The sequence below is a fragment of the Phoenix dactylifera genome, chromosome 5 (assembly GCF_009389715.1).
Source record: "Phoenix dactylifera cultivar Barhee BC4 chromosome 5, palm_55x_up_171113_PBpolish2nd_filt_p, whole genome shotgun sequence".
NCBI classification, from domain to species: domain Eukaryota; kingdom Viridiplantae; phylum Streptophyta; class Magnoliopsida; order Arecales; family Arecaceae; genus Phoenix; species Phoenix dactylifera.
This window is the reverse complement of record NC_052396.1, coordinates 92001-112500: the sequence shown is the minus strand read 5'-3', so window position 1 is coordinate 112500 and position 20500 is coordinate 92001. Positions and strand designations below refer to the sequence as shown.

The window sequence follows — 20500 nt, the reverse complement described above, 5'->3', positions numbered from 1 at the left end:
GCCGTTCATGGATTTGAATAAATAATTTGTTTTGTATGCAGAAACCCTTTTTTGATTAATTGATGCTTTACTGACAAGTCTCTGATACATATGAAGTTCTATTTGTAGGCATTCTGGATGTTGCATATTATGATAAATATTAATTTGAATGACCTGTTGTATTTCTTTCTCTACAAGGCATACCCATGTTGGTTTGCTTTTGACATTGAAGTTATTCCCCATGTTCTTCTCTATTTGAATTGTTAGAGGCTGATAGCTTAGTCCAAACTTCAAATTGTTCATATCCTGTGTAATCTGGAAAAAAACATCATTGAGAATAATGGTGAGTGCATCACCAACTAGAATTGCTAGGGTTGAACACAGTCAATAGCAAATTATTTCTTCAAAAATCTGTTTGCTGTACAAACACAGTTTTTTTTTTTGTGCCCGCCCGCATCAATCAGCATTTGTTTTTTGTCTGAGATTCTATATATGTTAAGTCTGATAGCTTAGTCCAAACTCCAAATCATTTTTATCCTGCATAATCTTAAAAAATATATATTTTTCCTTTATTGAGGATAATGGTGAGTACACCACCATCTAGAATTACCAGTCTTGAACACTGTCTTCATCAAATTATTTCTTCAAAAATCTGTTCATTGTATAAACAGTCTTTTTTTTGGTGCATCAATCAGCATTTATATTGTCTGAGATTCAGTATATGTTAGGGCTCTTATATTGCACAATTAAAAAACCGTTTCAGGTCTTCGATATCTCATCTCTGCAAATATTTTCTCCACATGAGCTTGATTACCTAATCTGTGGTCGTAGACAATTGTGGGAGGTAATATTTTATCATCTATTGTCTACACATTGATACCTAACCTTGATCACTTTTGGAAATGTATTAATAACCATTACATGCTGCAGGCGGAAAAACTGGTTGATCATATAAAGTTTGATCATGGATACACTGCAAAAAGTCCAGTGATTGTCAATGTATGTGCTAATTTTAAAACAGCTGACTTTCTGCACTAAATGTTTACCAACTAGTATATCTGAGTATCTTTTGTTCTTTCAGCTGCTTGAGATCATGGGAGAATTCACACCGGGGCAGCAGTATGCTTTTTGCCAATTTGTGACTGGTGCTCCGAGGCTTCCACCTGGTGGTCTGGCTGCATTGAACCCAAAGCTAACCATCGTGAGGAAGGTGGTGATTTTTTTTTTCAATGTCTAACATAGAGTCTCATTTAGATGCACTCTCAACATTTTCATGCTTATGCTTTCATCAACTCTAACTATATGCTTAATGACAGCATTCTTCGAGTGCGACAAACTCAACCTCGAATGGAAATGGAGTTTGTGAATTGGCTGATGATGATTTGCCTAGTGTCATGACCTGTGCCAATTACCTTAAACTTCCTCCCTATTCATCTAAGGTTTTTATTTTCTCCTCTGAAACTTTCTCAATTTTGACATTTCGCCTTCTTGACTGCAGCCCTCGCTAATTTTTTTTGCAGGAAATCATGCACAAGAAATTGCTCTATGCAATCAGCGAGGGCCAGGGATCATTTGATCTGTCATGAGCCAAGACCATAAGTGATGGATACTGTCTCGTTATGGGTGTTCATCTTCTGCTTCTAAATCAATTGCCCATTCTGCCCAACATCAGCCTTTTCTCTCGCGCCTATATAATGGTGACACTAAGGTCAGTCTCTACCTCCAACAGCCATGCCTGTGTCTTCTCTTTTTCCTCTCGTCCACGGGGTTGGTTGCATTCTTTTTTTTTTTTTTCCGCCGATCCTGTATATTCTCATTCTTCATATCGCCGCAACAAATATCATTTGTTTTGGCTGGATTTTCCCTTCTGTTCTTCAATAATAGAAGTTTTTCACTGTCAGCTAAATGTGACATTGATCCGGCATTTTGAAGCTTTGAAGAGGGAATGCAGAGCTCCGTGCCATTGCTTGTAAATAAAGGGAGAAATTTCACCTTATTTATAAGTTTGAGTATGCCGGATGGTTTATGATGTATTGATGAAGGAATATAAAGAAGAAATGAATCTTTCAAATTGATTCCAGCTGTGATGCAACTTCTCCCCTTTCTTGGCTATGGAATTTGGTTGTCGATAAATGCCCTTTTCCTTGCATTCTGCTGGAGGTGAATTAGAACATAAGATTTGCAGTGTCTGGAGGATGGTCAAAAGTCATTGCACCATCATGTGGATAAGTAATTGTAGGTGGTTGTTTGATCTCGCTTTACTAATATAATAGGAAAAATGAAATGAAACCACCGAGTTGAGTATAAATGAATTATTTTCCCAATAAAAATATAGTAATTTATGGTTATTGCTGATCAGATTTAATTTTGAGTCTGCTTGTTCAAGTTTAGACAGTTTCTTAATCTTATGAGTGGTCTTTCCTTTGGGATCTTTTTATGACTATTTGGCTTCAATTCAGAGTAAAGCTTTTCACATATCTTCTTGCTATGTCTATTACTTTAACGATAGTTGCAATAATTTTCTTTGAGCCATGTTGGCTTGTTTCTTGGTCTCTGTTTATTTTTTGTCTAGTTTTTATCATCTTTCTTAGACTTATCATACTTTTTACCTTTTTAGGTGGCTATTCTCCTCCATTTTGATGCCTTTCACTAATGTCCTCTATGTATCTTTATTGATTAATTTGAATGATGCATATATAGAAAGCTCATCTTTTTTGGTATTTATTAGATAAATTTGCAAGGAAGTAGTGTCTCGTTTGGATCAAGTCCAGCATCGAGAAATTAGTTAATCAGTAAAGATGCATGGATTTGGTTATCCCACCCAAGAGAGAGATCCAAGTCATGGTTATCCTACTAAGTGGTGACTCAATATAGATTCTACATCTCAGAACCAAGCCTATTTTTCACAAATTTATGAACAGAAGCCTTTGTGCGTTTATAATCATAATAATGATAATATGAGTTTCCATTTTTTCTTAGATGTCTCATGGAGATATTCAATACACTTAATAAAGATTACAACATGATCATCAATGGAGATTCTAAGTGAGAGAGCTTACTTGTAGAACTTGGTGATCTAGATTTGAATAGATCAATTGTACTTTCACTGCAAGTCCTGTCATTTGATCTACTGTCTTCTTCATGGATGATTTGATCGAATTATTTCTTGATTAGGCTCTTGAATTAGCTTTATATTTGATTAGAAATATTATTATTTCTTATGTATGAATTATAATACATAAGAGTATAACTAAAAAGATTAAGGTAAAAGTAAGGCTGCAAATAGGTCGGGTTGACTTAGATCCGACCCGACCTGTTTTAGAGGACTCGTGAGACCAGGTCGGGTCCTAAAATTAGATCTATTGCATTTTCTGGGTCCGGTCCGGGTTTACTAAATTCAAACCTGATTTAATCCATTTGAAATTTGGGTAATTTTGGGTTTTCAATCCGACGAGCTGATCCGACCTGACCTGAATCTGTAAAATTATTTGGGCCCATGAGGGTGCATACAAATTCTGAAATCATAGGTGGTTTCGCCCGAATCGGCCCCGACCCGAATTCGAACCGAACTGAAATTTTTTGGGTTAGATTCGAGTTATATATGGATCCGACCCGACCCGATCTTCTATTGGGTTGGGTCTGAGTCCAAAATGAGAATCTGAACTAGGAATTAGGTTGGGTCGGGGTCACTCATAATCTGACTTGACCTATTTGCACCCCTAGGTAAAACCGTAAAAGGTATCTTCTAGATATTAGTGTATCCATAGATTATGAAATAGGAATCTAACTTGTTTTTGGCCAATTATCCAACTTCTTTGCAACAAACAGTTTTAGTGTAAGCAGGGATCTTAATTTGATCATCAACTTTGAAAAAGTGGGGTCTTAGAGTATTTATAGGTTGCTTCTTTAGATATTAGAGGTACTTTTATGATAGAAGTTGCAAGCATTGAAGCTGATGGTATTAGTTGAATCTCATGTTTTATGAGCTGTATGATTTTGTCATCTAATTAACTAAGATTTTAACTTCTATATTTGTTCTTTGATGTACTTTGAGCATCAAAAGCTTTTCTTTGATGTACTCTATAGGGATCTTAGGCTCTAATATCAACTCAATCCAATCAAGGTGAAAAAAATTGAAATATTTGAAGTCAAATCTTTTAAAAAAAGTACTAAATTGTAAGAATCCTAGAAAGTGAGGCTTTAATTATTTACTTTCATTAATATTTCGTGATCCATAAATTTTGATACATGCGAACGGATGAAAAATATTCTTTGCTTTTTGCTTTTACTCTCTTTGTTAATGTTTTAGTGGGTGGAAAGAATATTTTATAGTCTTTGCTTTCACTCATTCTCATGCTGGCCCATGCCCTTAATTTATACTAGTGAGATCCTTTTCATTTAAGTTAGATTCTTCATCTAGTAAAAAAATGAGAAGACGGATGTTATCTATTATTTCATAGAAGTCCACTTTCTAAATTATGAAAAATGATAAGAATATTTTAAAAATTCTCAACTTTGAATTGAAACTAGGTTTTGATTCATATACCAACTTCATCTCATATTGCAGCCTTTTTTTTTCTGATTTGCAGTTACAGCTTCTTGAAATTTTGGTACTTCATTGAGTCTTGGATGTAATAGATAAAGTGATTCTATCCAGATCTTTTCATATTTGTTAAAGTGATTCATATCAAATCTAATGATCGATCAACTAATTATAATGTCTGATTTTATAATCCAATTTATTAAAACATACTTTAACAATGACTATATGTATGGTTTTTTATGAACAAAGTCCAATTCATAGAAATCTGGCATCAAAGTCTTGTTTCTAAAAGTATGCTTTATTGTATTGCCAACAATCTGAATTCCAGATAAAGACAACTGAAAATGCTGTATAGTTTGTATTTAGCAATGGAGGATGGGCTGGTAGAATACGCTCGAGAGTCCACTTATCCGAAGTGGATTGCAAGGTAAACCTAAAATCTGGTTTTAAAAGCATCCCAAGCTAGCGACGCCCGTTTTACTTTCCGAACACCGTAAACCTAGGTGGCTAGAACCGGTCAATGCTATTCTCTTCTACGATCATATTGTCTTGTTGGAGTCAGGGAACTAGTTTATTGTGTTGTTTATCATTTTTTATAAATAAAATTTTGAGGCCTGCAGCTTGCTACTTTCGAAAAAGAAAGAATATAACCTTTTGCTTGTGATTCGAGCAGGGCGTTTTCTGACGAAAACAGAGATGCTCATGTTGGTCCTACACGACTTCCTCCTTTGTCTGGTGCGACAAGAATTGGGCCGCGTAGGTCCAAGTGTTAAACCTGTAAGTCCATATATGGTCGGTACCGCTAACTATATTTCGGCCCATGTAACACACGTGAAGATGCTCTGGATGACTGTGGTTCCCTAACCTAAATTTATTATTACTGAATCATGTGATTCAACAAATGTGTACCAAATTTTTAAGAGGTGCACTACGGACTTCTTTTTTGGCCTTTTTTGGCTTTGTTTTTGCATTGTTGAGAATGTTGTAAAAAGCGACATACTTTTTTTTTGCTGAAAAAAGCGACATACTTCAACTATAATATTAGAACAGATGTGGTACATTTTACTTGCACAGGCTCCTCTCTGGACCCAATAGCGATGCAGCCTCAAGTGATTGTTCAGAGCGCCTGGGTCGCAATGCTCCGCTCCAATTGTATGGTTTCTTAACGTCGGACCATCGGAAAGCCTAGGAAGTTGGGCTTGTTTATGTTCAACTGTCACCTGTTAAAAAAAAATGTTAATTACCTATTTTTCTGCCTTCTATTTTCTTAACACACAAAGTTCTCGAAATTGCAAGATATATTAAACCTTTCGGTGTTTCACCTATTTATACTCACCCCATACAGATGATGAGCGTGGGTCGATTCCGTACCTTCCCGTTTTGTCCAAAATTCCTGGATGTTGCAAAGATAACTTCCCTGGCCTTCAGACGTTTTACAGTATCGAGATTTTATACTCACTGAGTTCCTGTTAGGCCCCAGTTATTGCTTCAGACTACTATTATTCTGCTTTAGAAGATGATCCTCGTGTAAAGACAAGCTAATCAGGGCTAAACAAATCCGATCTGAGACAACCTGACTGTAATATCAGGACCCACTGTGTCAGCATGAGTTTAAAACCATTTCACAGGCTAGGTGATTTTAACGTTTCGATACAACCGGCATCATCGGTTCTGACTCAACCTAGACCTAACCCAATCTGATACCCTACATCTAAACCACATCAATCACTACGCAATATGCCGAAAACCTCAATCCACAGTATGTAGTTTCTACCCAGACCACACATGGCACAACCCTCGGCCCATTTGTATTAGATGAGAATCGAAAGACAATCATGGCATGCCAATAGCGATACTAGCATTTTACATGTGAAGATACATCAAGGTTGTACGCAAAGCTGCTGATATCTTAAGGCATTATACTGGATATACATCAGTTTTCTATAAAACTCGAATTCTGCAATGAGTACCATCATGCCTAGTCACTGATAAGAATTTTAAAACTTAATCTTGGGAAAATTTGAATACTGCAAAGAAGTTTGATATAAATTCGAATTAACAAAATCAGAAACCCCAAAAAAAAAGATTTTCGCATATCATCATACAGATTTTCAGAGCTACAAAAACAGGTTACATGCAAACTCAATGTAGTGTCTGTATAAGTCCTTTACAATGCAATGTGTTAGATGCTATGGTTGAAAAATCATGCCTATAATTTCCAATATTATTTCTAATATAGGTGAACACGCATCTTTTAACAATCACTGTAAAACAAAGATTGCCAAAATTTCTCGACAATACCTGCCCAACATACTTCAGGTCTTGACAGCGGTGATGAAGCAAAATCCAAGGTCCCAATTTTTTTTTCTTGATGTCAATGCTGAAGGTTGCTTTGTAACAGATGAAAAAGTGAAATGCTACCATCAGACCTCATTTTTTCATCTGCATTTAGCCTACCTCTACTCTCCTGCCATCCAAAAGTAAGTTCAGTCCGACCAAAATCTAAGGCATATTATTGATGACAAACTCAAAGTCTTGTTTTTCATTACTGTAAAGAGGTTAGTAAAGCAAAACTAGCATGGTCCTAAAATATATTATGCATCAAAATTTGATAAAAGCATCTTCCGCAAATTGATGTGATTGCCAACAAAAGTACATCAAAATAAAGAAATTTTCAAAGACCTTTGGCTTATCGATTTCCATGTCAAGACCAGCAAATTCTCTCAGTAGCATGGCTGATGCAGGCATCAACCTCCTAAATAAGAAAAGACGCATGATAGAAAACATCTTAGTTGAGTATTAAAGTTGCAGATTTACAAACATAAGTTGATTTTACAACTTATTATCCACAAATTTTGGCAGCAGTACACAGGCTATATATGGAAATTTGGGCTTTCAAAATATTTTACTGCACTAACCTTTTAGGCTTCTCTGCAACCTTAGGTTTTGAAATAGAGTCACGTTTTACTTCTTTCGGATTTTTGGTGAGCTGGCATTTGCTGCTTGTTTTCATGTCTATAACAGGTTGTACATCTGATTCCTGTAACTGCAACATAAGAATAAAGAAACAAATGTAGTAAATACTCTAAGCATTTTTTTTAACAAAAATAATACAAACATTATCAATGGATACATCAATTCGGACTTCTTAAAAGATATGCAGGAGTAAATTTATCACTTCAAGAATCAAGGACATTTAGAATATAAAATATGCCCTAGCCATACGCAATGGGTATCAGTATCTGATATTTAAAACACACACACACAGCATGCAATTTCTGCATCCCAATGTCTTGCTTATATGTAGTAAATTTAAAGTTTTAACATATGGTCTTTCACATAGATTATATAAAAAGTCAGATAAATACTTGACAATCATAAAAAAGGAATCTAAGAGTGACTCAACTATGTTGGCATGACAAAGGTGTCTCATTAATTGAAACGGAATTGTAATCACTCACTCTGAACAGCATACTCTCATAGAAATCAATTTATAACTGAAGTTCTAACCTTGTTATCTTCATTAAGTGATACCTGTTGACTCACTGAAGGCAATATGTCTTTGCCCTCTTTTATTGGTTCATGAATCTGAGGAGGGATCTCGGGAGATGAATGCATCTCTGTATAGTCAAAAGAATAATTAATCAGCATAGAAAGAAGTATCAAATTAAAACACAATCATCCAGACCCAAAAGATAGACAATTATTAAAAAGAAGTGGTTTTTAAGAACCAGAAACACACTTTAATGGGTAATATGGATTTTAACTGCACAATTTAAAATTCTCAAATACTGGTAAAAGGAGCTCCTTCTTGATTTAATTAAGAACAAACTTGTATGCAAGAATCAGATTTCCAAGATTCACAACCTTCTGGACCTGGTTTGCATGATAATTCGGTAGGCCTATCTTCTTTCCCTTGCAGGTCTTCATGGTCATGTTTTTGTCCTTGGAAGTTTTCAGGCCTGTGATATAAAAGCTGTGCTTTGCAAATAACGTTCAGAATACCTTCAGACACAAGGGGATCAAAAAAAGGGCATGGTTATGCAATTCATGGTCTATGGATTCAGAGTACCCCATTACCTGATGAGCCTGTGTCTTTGCATCTTTATTTACGGACAAGCTTGAACACACAATATCAGAATATTTTACTTGAGATGAACATGCATTCTGACAAAAGTATGGAGTATAGAGAATCAAGCTGTGTAGAGAAAATGATAAGGCTAGCATTTGATACTCATTTTTCAAAAAGGGGGTAAGATTAATGAGATCTTAACCTTTTCCTCAACCAATGCCTTCTGCACATTTGACGAAGACAAAGTGATTTTGACATGTCTTACAGTCAGGTATGTTTGTTTAGAGTTAACCAAAGGGTCCGCATATGCACCATCTGTTTAAGAAATTCAAATTTAGATGAAAACAAATATTTATGCATTGCAAACTACAAAAAATCCATCAACAGATATAGAGAAGAGCCATAGTTTTAATTACTGAACCTGCTGAACTTTCCGGGGATGAAATCTCCTTGACATCAATATTCTTTAGCTGTTCTTTATCACCAGTTCTATAATCCTTCTCTTGGAAGCCTTTGTCCTTCTGATCAATAGAATGTGGCACAACTGGTCTGAATAAAGTTGCTGAATAATGTATACTAATGACAGAAAAATCAGCGTGTGTGATGACCCAAAGATTGATTCATAGATTGATTTTGATGATCACAAAACCTTGAAGTATAGATACTAATGTTTATGTTGCAAGGAGAAAGATATTTATTTTGCAAGGAACATAGCAAGTTGGAAGAACACAAGAAGGCCTCCAAAAGCTCTCAAGAAAAGTTAGAAGAAAGCTACAATTCATTGGCCCAAGTTTAAAGTTCAAAAGGTTCAAATTGGAGGAGTAAAATCAAAGGAAAAATTCGAAAGAATAGTCTTCGAGTCGACTCCTGAGGAATTCGAGTCGACTCCAATGTTTACCGAGTCGACTCCGGGGAAGTATGAGTCGACTCCTAGGAGTCACAGGCAAAAAAGTCAGAGAGCAGTTTTCGGGTCTGAAATTCGAGTCGACTCCAGTGGAACGCGAGTCGACTCCGATGGTTGGCAGGTCGACTCCAAAGAAAGCAAGAGTCGACTCTCAGCGGTACATAAAGAAAAAGTCAGAGAGCATTTCATGGACTCTGAGATTCGAGTCGACTCCCGCAATACACGAGTCGACTCCGAGACTGCGCGACCATCAACAGACAGAAGATCAAGTTACTGCCTCTGAGATTCGAGTCGACTCCCAGACAGCTCGAGTCGACTCCACGATAGCTTCACGTCAAAAGGCAGAAGACCAACTTTCAGAAACTGAGAGCCGAGTCGACTCCGAGGAAGTTCGAGTCGACTCCAAGACTGGATGAGCCAAAAGACAGAGGATCGGGAGTTCGGGCTCTGAGATTCGAGTCGACTCCCAGGACAGTCGAGTCGACTCGAGTGGATCAAATTCAAAATTGGATCCACGGACTTCAGTGGATGAGCCGACTCCGAAATTGCCAAGTCAGCTCCAGAAGTTGGCGAGTCGACTCCAGGTTAAGACGAGTCGACTCCCAGTCAAGGCATGCACTTTAATTCAAATTTGGAACAGTGGCCGAGTCGTCTCCAGTAAAGCACGAGCCAACTCCTGCAACAGGCGAGTCGACTCCTGATCGCGCGAGTCGACTCCAATCCCAACGGTAATATTGTCAGGAAGTGCAGACTGTGTCCAACGGCTCTATTTTTGTCTCTAACGGCTATATTCTTGTTTCCACGCCATCTAAAGCTATAAAAACAAGAAGAGAGCTAGGGGAGAACGAATGGAAGTGGGAGAAAACATTTAGGAAAGAGATTACAAGGAAAATCTCCCATAAGCACAAAAAGGGCCATCCAAAGAGAAATAGAGAGAAGAAGAGCTTCCAAGTGAATCCCAAAGCTTCCTCTCCATCAGTGTGCTGCCTCGGTGATCCTCTACTTCGTGCCAAATCAGAAGAGGGTCAAGTAAAGAAGAAGTCGAGCTCCTCCATCTTCAAAACTCGTTTGAGGGCTTCTCTTTACTCTGTTTGTTTATATTGTTATATTTGCTTGTTTAAGAAGCTTTGATTTGTTTTAAACTTTGTTTTATTATCTTGTAACTTGATTCAATCACGGGATTGAATCAAGGGGTTAAGGTTTGTTGGTGAGCCAAAGGGAAAACCAACGGTGTAAGGTTTGTTGGTGAGCCAAAGGGAAAACCAACGGAGATAGGTTTGTTGGTGAGCCGAGGGTAAAACCAACGTGTAAGGGTTTGATTGTGATCCCGAAAAAAACAATCGGAGTGGTTCTAGTCGGTGAGCCTGGGAAAACCGACCGAGTTCGTTGTGACCTCGTAAAACAACAAGTTGGGTTGTGAGCTTGTAAAACAACCGACTGTAATCTGTAGGATTATAGTGAAATTCCCAAGAAGTCTTGGGGAGTGGATGTAGGTGCTGGGGTGCACCGAACCACTATATGTTTGCTGTGTTTGTAATGCTTTTTGTCATTATCTAACTCACACACTTACTCACTTAGATAAATTGCTTGCTTAACTATTATCCGCGAATTCTTTAGTTGCAAGCATACTCAATCAAGTCACATTCTATACATCAAACTGTCGCTAAGTTTAACTTTCACTGCGCATATATACAACTTAGCATAATTAATCAAAAAGTGCTAGAAGTAGCTTAAAAGTTTTAAAAGACCCAATTCACCCCCCCTCTTGGGTTGTATCTACTGGGCAACAAGTGGTATCAGAGCAGGTGCTCAAATATTATTTGTAGTCTTAACCGACTAGAGCCAAAGATCATGACAACTCAAATAGATAGTTTTCTAGGAGAAGGACAATCAATTGATACACCACCACTATTTAATGGCATAAACTATACACATTGGAAAATACGCATGCGCATCTTTATTCAATCACAAAACTATTATTTATGGAAAATCATAATAAATGATCTTCACACACTCTCTCAAACTTTTAATGAAAAGGATTTAGCACAATTGAATGCTGATGCCATGAACCTTTTATATTGTGCATTAGATAGGAATGAGTTTAATTGCATATCTTCTTGCATGACTGCTAAAGAAATATGGAATATGCTTGAAGACAAATTTGAATGCATTAACAAATCTGAAACATCATGTGTAGAAGGAGAGCAGTATCATATTGAAAATCCATGCTTGGTGGCACAAGAGGTACATGCTGAAACTGAAAGCAATTTTACATTTGATGAACTCCATGATGCCTTTTCTGATTTGTATTTAGAATATAAGAAACTTATTTGTAAAAACAAAAACTTGAAGATTGAAAATCAAATTCTAATAGATGAAAAACTGAAACTAACCAGTAAAACTGAAATCTTAATTAAAGAAAATCAAGAACTAAATCAAAGAGATCAACTTCTCACTGAAAGTCATGATAAACTTAAGAAAAACAATGAGTTACTTTCAGAAGATAACAGAAGATTAACTAAAGAAGTTGACAGATTAAAACCTGTTGTTGAAAGATTTACCCTCAGCTCTGAAAAATTGAACCTAATGATAAATAATCAAGGAGCTGAATTTGATAAAGTTACATTAGAATATCAACCTTGGTACACCCAAAAACCTTTTAAGAATATGTTTGTTAAAACAGTTTTTAATTACTCTAAAACAGATTCTTATAAACAAAAGCTAAGTAAAATCTCTTCTGTTGTTCCTAAATCTATACATTACAAATTTGATGAACCAAAAAGGGAGAAACAGAAAATTAAAAGTTTTCCTACTACTCATGTTCGATCTAAGTTTGTTAAATTCAACAAGAGGATACAGAAATACATCCCTTGTAATCCTAAAATCTGTAAATTCATGGACAAAATAGCTATTAAGAGAATATGGGTTCCAAAAGGAACAATTATAGCTAATCTACAAGGACCCAAAAGAGCTTGGGTTCCTAAGTTGAAAATATGATTATTCTTTCAGCAAGCATGTCTAGCTATCCAAGGTTCTAATGAAAGATGTTATCTAAACAATGGGTGCTCTAGACATGTGTTAAAGAATTGAATTTAAAATGTAATTAAAAAGAATGATTTAAATGAAAGAAAGGATGAAATAAGTAATTCTTACATCTTCTCGTATTGAAATTACTTTATTAGTTGATTAAAACATAACTTGAAAGTATTAATCATTTTTGTGATATAAGTGATATTTGTCTTTTTGGGTATGAAAAGAAAATATATTCAAATCACTTCATTTTTTTTTGTATGCTCCACTCACTATTGGATAAGTTGCTAAATGATTAATTAATTCATTAAAAATAACTCTATGAACCCTCTATATGCTTGATTAAGAATTTTTATCCATGGCATTATTTTTATTGATCATCAATATGATAATGTGTACTTGGTATGCTTTTGAATATATGCACTATGAATACCAAGATTAAAGAAACCATCCTTGGCACATAGAATCAACTCATGCTAGTATGTACTTAATCTCAAAAGATCTTGCCATAGGCTTGCTTAGATTATCTACTTAAAGGTCAAAGTTTTGCTATGCATGCTAACTAAGGAAACAAACAAAAATCATTTCTAAATCTAAAGATGTTGTTTCCATCTCTAAGTCTTCAAAAGCTTACATTGGACTTGTTCTTGGAGAATAAAACTGAAGTATTTTTCTGTATTTACTAAATCTTGTAGAAGCGTTTCAAATGAAAAAGGTTTCCAAACTGTGAAGATCATGGCACAGTGTTGAAAACCAAAATCCAGATTAAAGTTATACAGAAAATAGTATTAAATTCAATTATTTCAGCTCCATGGACATCATAAGTAAAAAGGGGTTAATAGAATTCTTGAAGAAATGAAAAAGACAATTATGTATGATAGTCATCTACTTAAATAATTTTTAAAAGACTATCATCACTGCTTGTCATACATATGATTTCTATTAGATCTATTTCTGATGAAAATTTTGATCTTCTGAAAAAATGAAAAATGAACCATTGCATATCTTTCATATTTTTCAGTCGTACATGTTATGCTTGATATGCTCTTATGAAAATAATGCCAAATCTGATAGAGATATGTCTATCCTTGGATATCATTCATCAAGCAATGCATATAGAGTATTCAATGAAAAGTTTTTAGTTGCAAAAATATCAAGGTATTTTATTCTTTATGAGACTAATGATTTATTATCAAGATACTAAAATTAAATTATGTATGTATATGGTTAATCTTTTACATATAACAATCTGAAAAACTTGTTAATAATTAGAACCAACTTGGATTTTTCAGATATGCTCTTAATGAAGAAAAAGTGATGACTGTTAAAAGACTAAATCAAGAAAAAATGAAATAGATCTTGATAAGTTTCTTGCATAATTAAAAGTAAAAGTCACCATTATCATTTGTTTGCTTAATGAGCTTTATTCTCTATCAAATGAATGTGTAGAATGCACTCCTATGTGGTTATTTCATTAAAAGGTAGATCTATGTTAAATAACCACCATATTTGAAAACACTCATTACAAATATGATAAAGCAATATATGGTTTGATACAAGCATCAAGAGCATGATATAAAAGCTTAAATAACCTTTTTGATAGAAGGTAATAGTGATAATTCTTTGCATCAAAAAATGTGTGACACCTCACTTGCTCAAAGTATACATTAATGACATCATTTCTGGCTCTACTAATGAAGAGTTATATTGCAAGGTGAGTTTGAAATATGTATGATGAATGAATTAACATCTTCTCTCAAACTCCAAATTAAGACAAACAGGAAAGGGGATCTTCATTGACCAATGTTAGTCCACAAGAAAACTCTCATAGAAGATTGGCATGAAGAAGGTATGTCTATGACCCCATCTTGTAGAATTTGAAAAGAATGAGCAAAATAGATCTATTGTTTAAAGCTGTATTGAAGCATGATAGAATAATTATTTTATCATACAGCTAGTAGACCAGGTTGTATGCTCATTATGTGACCTTGTGCAAGACATCAATCTAACTTTAATGAATCATATTTTATTGATAAACAAATAAATCATAATCTGAATTGTGATAGAAACAACTGTTTAAGATAAGTTGATTAAAACTTAGCTAGCGTGCCTTATTGAATAAAATCTAAACTAAATTGATTTTGAAAATAAGAAATTGATTTGACCTTGATAAATCTACCTATTGCCTCACATGCTTGTCCTTGAACCATCTGATTTAATGAAACTATCTCTTTAGTTCAAGTGATATGTGCTTGCTTATATTTAGGGAATCTCTTGAGTAAAGTGACTCAACATGCAACTATTGTCATATCTTATATTGAGTCATCTAGTTAAATAATATATATGTTGGATGAATGCTTTATATCTTAAAGAAACTAATAACCTTCCTTCAAGAAAGAAAAATGAGAAATTTCAACTTGAAGGATATCTTCATGTAAGATACACTAAACATTCACATGCAAACAAGAGAGAGGATCTTCTTCAGCCAAAAGTTCACACATAAGAAATCTAGTTTGGCTTGAAGAACATACAATGAATAGGTAACTTTAGATACCTTTCTCACAAATTAATTGAGCTAAGTCAATAACTTAAATCCTATTATGGCATGATTAAATTCTTTAATTATTAATTTTTGATATCATGTCTATATGTGTATTGACTGACTTATACTTTTAGAAATTGTTTCATGGTTTGTCCAAACTAAAATATATCTTTGCCTGTGTCATAACCATGAAATACACAAGTATATACTTAAAATTTTGATGTAAAATAACTTGTGAGAAGTTATGAATCCTTGAGCACAATGAAAATGTTGTTTGCATATTCTTTATTCTGCTCTTTCATGTAAATTACTTGAGAATAACAAAAAGAGAGAGAGATAAAGAAAAGAAAATGGATGTTATTCAAGAGAAGTAAAATCTAAGTAAAGGCAAATACTTCAATCTTAAGGAAAAGCAAAACGAACATAATATATTCGGCACATTTGTGAGACTTGTGTGAGCATTCTTTTGGAAGGGATAAAATCCATAATTAATTACACTTAAACAGGGAGAGTTTGAAGTGAACATTTTAACCTTTCTATATTGCTCATCATAGGGATGGTGCCAATGGGGAGGCTAGTGGTAGTACCTGGCACTATTTGACCCAACTATTCGGTGTAGGGCATATTAGGGACGGCACAAGAGGGAGGCTAGTGGTAGTACCTCGTGCCCCTTCCCAACTCCACCGGATAGGGAGCAAATAGAGTATAAAGCATAAGAAAGTAAAAATGAATGACAAAGTAAATGAAAGTATATAAGAAGAATCAAGTCAAGTTTTAATCACTTGGAAACACACCTTAAGGATGAAATTAGTGGAAGATTATATTTAAATAGGAGGAGTTAATTCGAAAAGAATTGATTTCGATCCTTGACATGCTTGTTCTTAATATTTTAATGTATGACTTAACACACACTATATTTTGCATATAGCATGATATTTTAAATTATGGGTTCTCAATATTTTTTGTAGTTCCCCATACTTGGACAACTTGATTGAATGAAATACTACATAACATCTTTGTTTAGTTTTATTGAAAAGAAATTTCAGATTTGTCATTCACAATCATTGTTAAAATCTGAAAGCTAAATAAAATTGTAGAAAGGAGAAGAGAAGAATATCTCTATTTAGGGAAAATAAATTGATTTTGATCTATCTTTCTACTTGCCTAACTTTGATACATAATGTCCTAATACTTGTTAAAATATCCTTTATTGTGTATCGAAACTCAAAATTAAACACAAAGATTCTGAAAGTGCTTTAATGTTATTGAAATATGTATTTTTCAATCGTAACAATTTAAGATGAGCTACATTGTGAAAGATACATATCTCATATTATGACTTAGAAAGCTTTTATTGAAAATCCTATGTAATTCAGAATCTGATTTTGTATAAAAGCTTAAACTAAATGTAATTTTAAAATAAAGTCTTACTTTAAGAAAAACAGAATTAATTTTGATGCCTTTGGTGATTGCTCCGATACGCATCCGAAACATATCATTTCTTATCTTCAAAGTATACTAATATTGGTTCAAATGATGTGTCTTTCGATGATCTTGATTGCAAACAAAAATTTCTAAATATATGATTTTATTTTGATATTAAAAAGATTTATTGTGATTCATGTATACATCGCTGAAAAACTATCATTAAGAAATTGAGTTCTATAAATATATATACCTCAATGATCATCTATATGTTTTTCTCTCCTACATTCTTAAAGATTTCCATCAGAATATATATAGAGTGAATGATCTAAAAGCTAGAAATATTTCACCTCACTCAAATGACTCTAAAAGAAAGAAAATGTAAATGCTGTTGAAAGAAACTGAGCGTCAAATGAATCATTTTCTGATTAATATTTCAGTACATTTTCTCAAAGATTAAGAGGAAGCATAACTTGTTCTTGATAGATTAAAAAGGGTGATTGCTATAAATTTTGAATAATTCTTGATCACTCTCCATTCTCGATATCATAGAATTTCAGTTCTATTCACGTTTGTCATTAAAATCTGAAATTCAACAAAAGAAAAGAATGATTAAAGAAGTATGCATCTTTTGAGGGGGAGCTTTAGATATTCAGTATCTTATCCTAAAGTTACTTCAATTTGATGTATACCTTAAATTTTATGGATTGATTTTGATGAACCTCCTTATATTACAAGACACGCTTTAATTACCTTGAGATGAGTTCTATAAAGGTTGTCTTATCTCAAACCTTGAGTCTTGTGAAAATAAGCTGAAACTTATAGAAAATATAGTTTTGAGATTGACAATTTTATTGAACATTATTTTCAAATTCTAAACTCTTAAATGGAATGATCAATAGAGGGGGAGAAAGAAAATTTCAGAAGGAGAGGTCTCACGGAACTTAATCACGTATATCTATAACTAAAGGAGAGAGGAAGAATACAAAATGAAAAATGATCCTAATACTCTCCAATATGTATCATCTGAAATTTAATCTGAAAATCTTTATGATACACCTTGAGGCGTGTTATTTGGTTAGTATATCTTATGCATAAATCATGAACCAAATTGCAAGTTGAGCTTAAAGAGCCTCTAACTTAATGAAAAAGGGGGAGAATAACGTGTAAAATTTTCTTGAGTATCTTTTAGAAAATCTATTTTGATATTCACTAATGAGTCCTAATTGACTTGATCTTTAAAACTTAAATTGTGTGCCAATTCATATTTTTATGTATCAAATTTTTTTTAGGAATAAAAGAATAAAGTCTTTAAAAGAGCTTTAAAAGAACCTTCAAAGCCTTGAACTGTATGTATACTCTAAGATATATTATAAATTGCATGAATTCATATTTTGGTATTTATGCCACAATATTTTTACACCATAAAAGCACTTTGCAATCATACTTAATATATTGCTCTTATACTCAGAAAATTAGTTAAATTGCTCTCATGTTGATAAAATACTTAATAGATTGGGCACAAGATCTTAAATGAACAAGCTTTCACACTTATTATTGAAGAGAGGTTAGATTTCCACTTCTTGAATTAACCTAAGGAAGATTCCACCTACACTTGATTAGAAAACTATCTGTGGTATCAACTTAGAAAACTTCTTGAAAACTATCTTAATTGGCTCTGATCTGTGCTCACTAATCTGATTCCAATATTATTGCCTTAAGTTATATGATTCATATCCTTGCAATAATTTAACATTCAAATCAGAGTACAATAAGGGAAAGAAATATTTGAGTGTTCTTATCTTTGTGCTTAATGTTTTCCTATCTTTTTGATGTTGTCAAAAAGGGGGAGAAATATCTAAGTATATGCAAATATCTAAGTATATGCTCATAATGCCTTTATGCTTTGAATTGAATACAAATCAGCTTAAATTGAAATATGTTGATTGTGTTAAGCTGATTAAATCTAAAGCATTATCATGAAGTATGTTTTAAAAATATATGTTTTCTACTTCATGCAACTTTGCTATGTATTACTTCTAGAAAACAATATCTTTTATATTGCATATACTCCAAGTTTTGTCATCATCAAAAAGGGGGAGATTGATGACCCAAAGATTGATTCATAGATTGATTTTGATGATCACAAAACCTTGAAGTATAGATACTAATGTTTATGTTGCAAGGAGAAAGATATTTATTTTGCAAGGAACATAGCAAGTTGGAAGAACACAAGAAGGCCTCCAAAAGCTCTCAAGAAAAGTTAGAAGAAAGCTACAATTCATTGGCCCAAGTTTAAAGTTCAAAAGGTTCAAATTGGAGGAGTAAAATCAAAGGAAAAATTCGAAAGAATAGTCTTCGAGTCGACTCCTGAGGAATTCGAGTCGACTCCAATGTTTACCGAGTCGACTCCGGGGAAGTATGAGTCGACTCCTAGGAGTCACAGGCAAAAAAGTCAGAGAGCAGTTTTCGGGTCTGAAATTCGAGTCGACTCCAGTGGAACGCGAGTCGACTCCGATGGTTGGCAGGTCGACTCCAAAGAAAGCAAGAGTCGACTCTCAGCGGTACATAAAGAAAAAGTCAGAGAGCATTTCATGGACTCTGAGATTCGAGTCGACTCCCGCAATACACGAGTCGACTCCGAGACTGCGCGACCATCAACAGACAGAAGATCAAGTTACTGCCTCTGAGATTCGAGTCGACTCCCAGACAGCTCGAGTCGACTCCACGATAGCTTCACGTCAAAAGGCAGAAGACCAACTTTCAGAAACTGAGAGCCGAGTCGACTCCGAGGAAGTTCGAGTCGACTCCAAGACTGGATGAGCCAAAAGACAGAGGATCGGGAGTTCGGGCTCTGAGATTCGAGTCGACTCCCAGGACAGTCGAGTCGACTCGAGTGGATCAAATTCAAAATTGGATCCACGGACTTCAGTGGATGAGCCGACTCCGAAATTGCCAAGTCAGCTCCAGAAGTTGGCGAGTCGACTCCAGGTTAAGACGAGTCGACTCCCAGTCAAGGCATGCACTTTAATTCAAATTTGGAACAGTGGCCGAGTCGTCTCCAGTAAAGCACGAGCCGACTCCTGCAACAGGCGAGTCGACTCCTGATCGCGCGAGTCGACTCCAATCCCAACGGTAATATTGTCAGGAAGTGCAGACTGTGTCCAACGGCTCTATTTTTGTCTCTAACGGCTATATTCTTGTTTCCACGCCATCTAAAGCTATAAAAACAAGAAGAGAGCTAGGGGAGAACGAATGGAAGTGGGAGAAAACATTTAGGAAAGAGATTACAAGGGAAATCTCCCATAAGCACAAAAAGGGCCATCCAAAGAGAAATAGAGAGAAGAAGAGCTTCCAAGTGAATCCCAAAGCTTCCTCTCCATCAGTGTGCTGCCTCGGTGATCCTCTACTTCGTGCCAAATCAGAAGAGGGTCAAGTAAAGAAGAAGTCGAGCTCCTCCATCTTCAAAACTCGTTTGAGGGCTTCTCTTTACTCTGTTTGTTTATATTATTATATTTGCTTGTTTAAGAAGCTTTGATTTGTTTTAAACTTTGTTTTATTATCTTGTAACTTGATTCAATCACGGGATTGAATCAAGGGGTTAAGGTTTGTTGGTGAGCCAAAGGGAAAACCAACGGTGTAAGATTTGTTGGTGAGCCAAAGGGAAAACCAACGGAGATAGGTTTGTTGGTGAGCCGAGGGTAAAACCAACGTGTAAGGGTTTGATTGTGATCCCGAAAAAAACAATCGGAGTGGTTCTAGTCGGTGAGCCTGGGAAAACCGACCGAGTTCGTTGTGACCTCGTAAAACAACAAGTTGGGTTGTGAGCTTGTAAAACAACCGACTGTAATCTGTAGGATTATAGTGAAATTCCCAAGAAGTCTTGGGGAGTGGATGTAGGTGCTGGGGTGCACCGAACCACTATATGTTTGCTGTGTTTGTAATGCTTTTTGTCATTATCTAACTCACACACTTACTCACTTAGATAAATTGCTTGCTTAACTA

The 20500-nt window shown here is 34.9% G+C and overlaps 2 protein-coding genes across 7 annotated transcripts in view; one reads left to right on the top strand and one right to left on the bottom strand.

Annotated features, from left to right (window-relative positions):
* The window catches only part of LOC103714627 (E3 ubiquitin-protein ligase UPL3-like), a 23751-nt gene extending 18190 nt beyond the window's left edge, over positions 1-5561 (top strand). The window contains exons 13-18 of one of the 3 annotated variants that reach the window (XR_005511888.1): positions 743-823; positions 910-978; positions 1061-1189; positions 1296-1418; positions 1500-1687; positions 5196-5561. Coding sequence is in view for 1 of the 3 variants with exons in the window: in XM_039126335.1 (XP_038982263.1) it covers positions 743-823; positions 910-978; positions 1061-1189; positions 1296-1418; positions 1500-1565 (468 nt within the window). In the remaining 2 variants the exon portion in view is untranslated. Of the gene's footprint in view, positions 1-742; positions 824-909; positions 979-1060; positions 1190-1295; positions 1419-1499; positions 2113-5195 lie in introns of those variants that run through there. The other 2 variants (XR_005511887.1, XM_039126335.1) reach the window with 2 other exon arrangements.
* The window catches only part of LOC113463215 (kinesin-like protein KIN-6), a 35671-nt gene continuing 20711 nt past the window's right edge, over positions 5541-20500 (bottom strand). For 3 of the 4 annotated variants that reach the window (XM_039126336.1, XM_039126337.1, XM_039126338.1), the window contains 8 exons: positions 9016-9115; positions 8797-8909; positions 8603-8689; positions 8390-8498; positions 8057-8142; positions 7441-7568; positions 7205-7277; positions 6592-6989 (listed from right to left, as the gene is read on the bottom strand). In XM_039126336.1, the coding sequence (XP_038982264.1) occupies positions 6897-6989; positions 7205-7277; positions 7441-7568; positions 8057-8142; positions 8390-8498; positions 8603-8689; positions 8797-8909; positions 9016-9115 (789 nt within the window). In that variant the 3' untranslated portion in view covers positions 6592-6896. Of the gene's footprint in view, positions 5743-5858; positions 6100-6591; positions 6990-7204; positions 7278-7440; positions 7569-8056; positions 8143-8389; positions 8499-8602; positions 8690-8796; positions 8910-9015; positions 9116-20500 lie in introns of those variants that run through there. The other variant, XR_005511890.1, reaches the window with a different exon arrangement.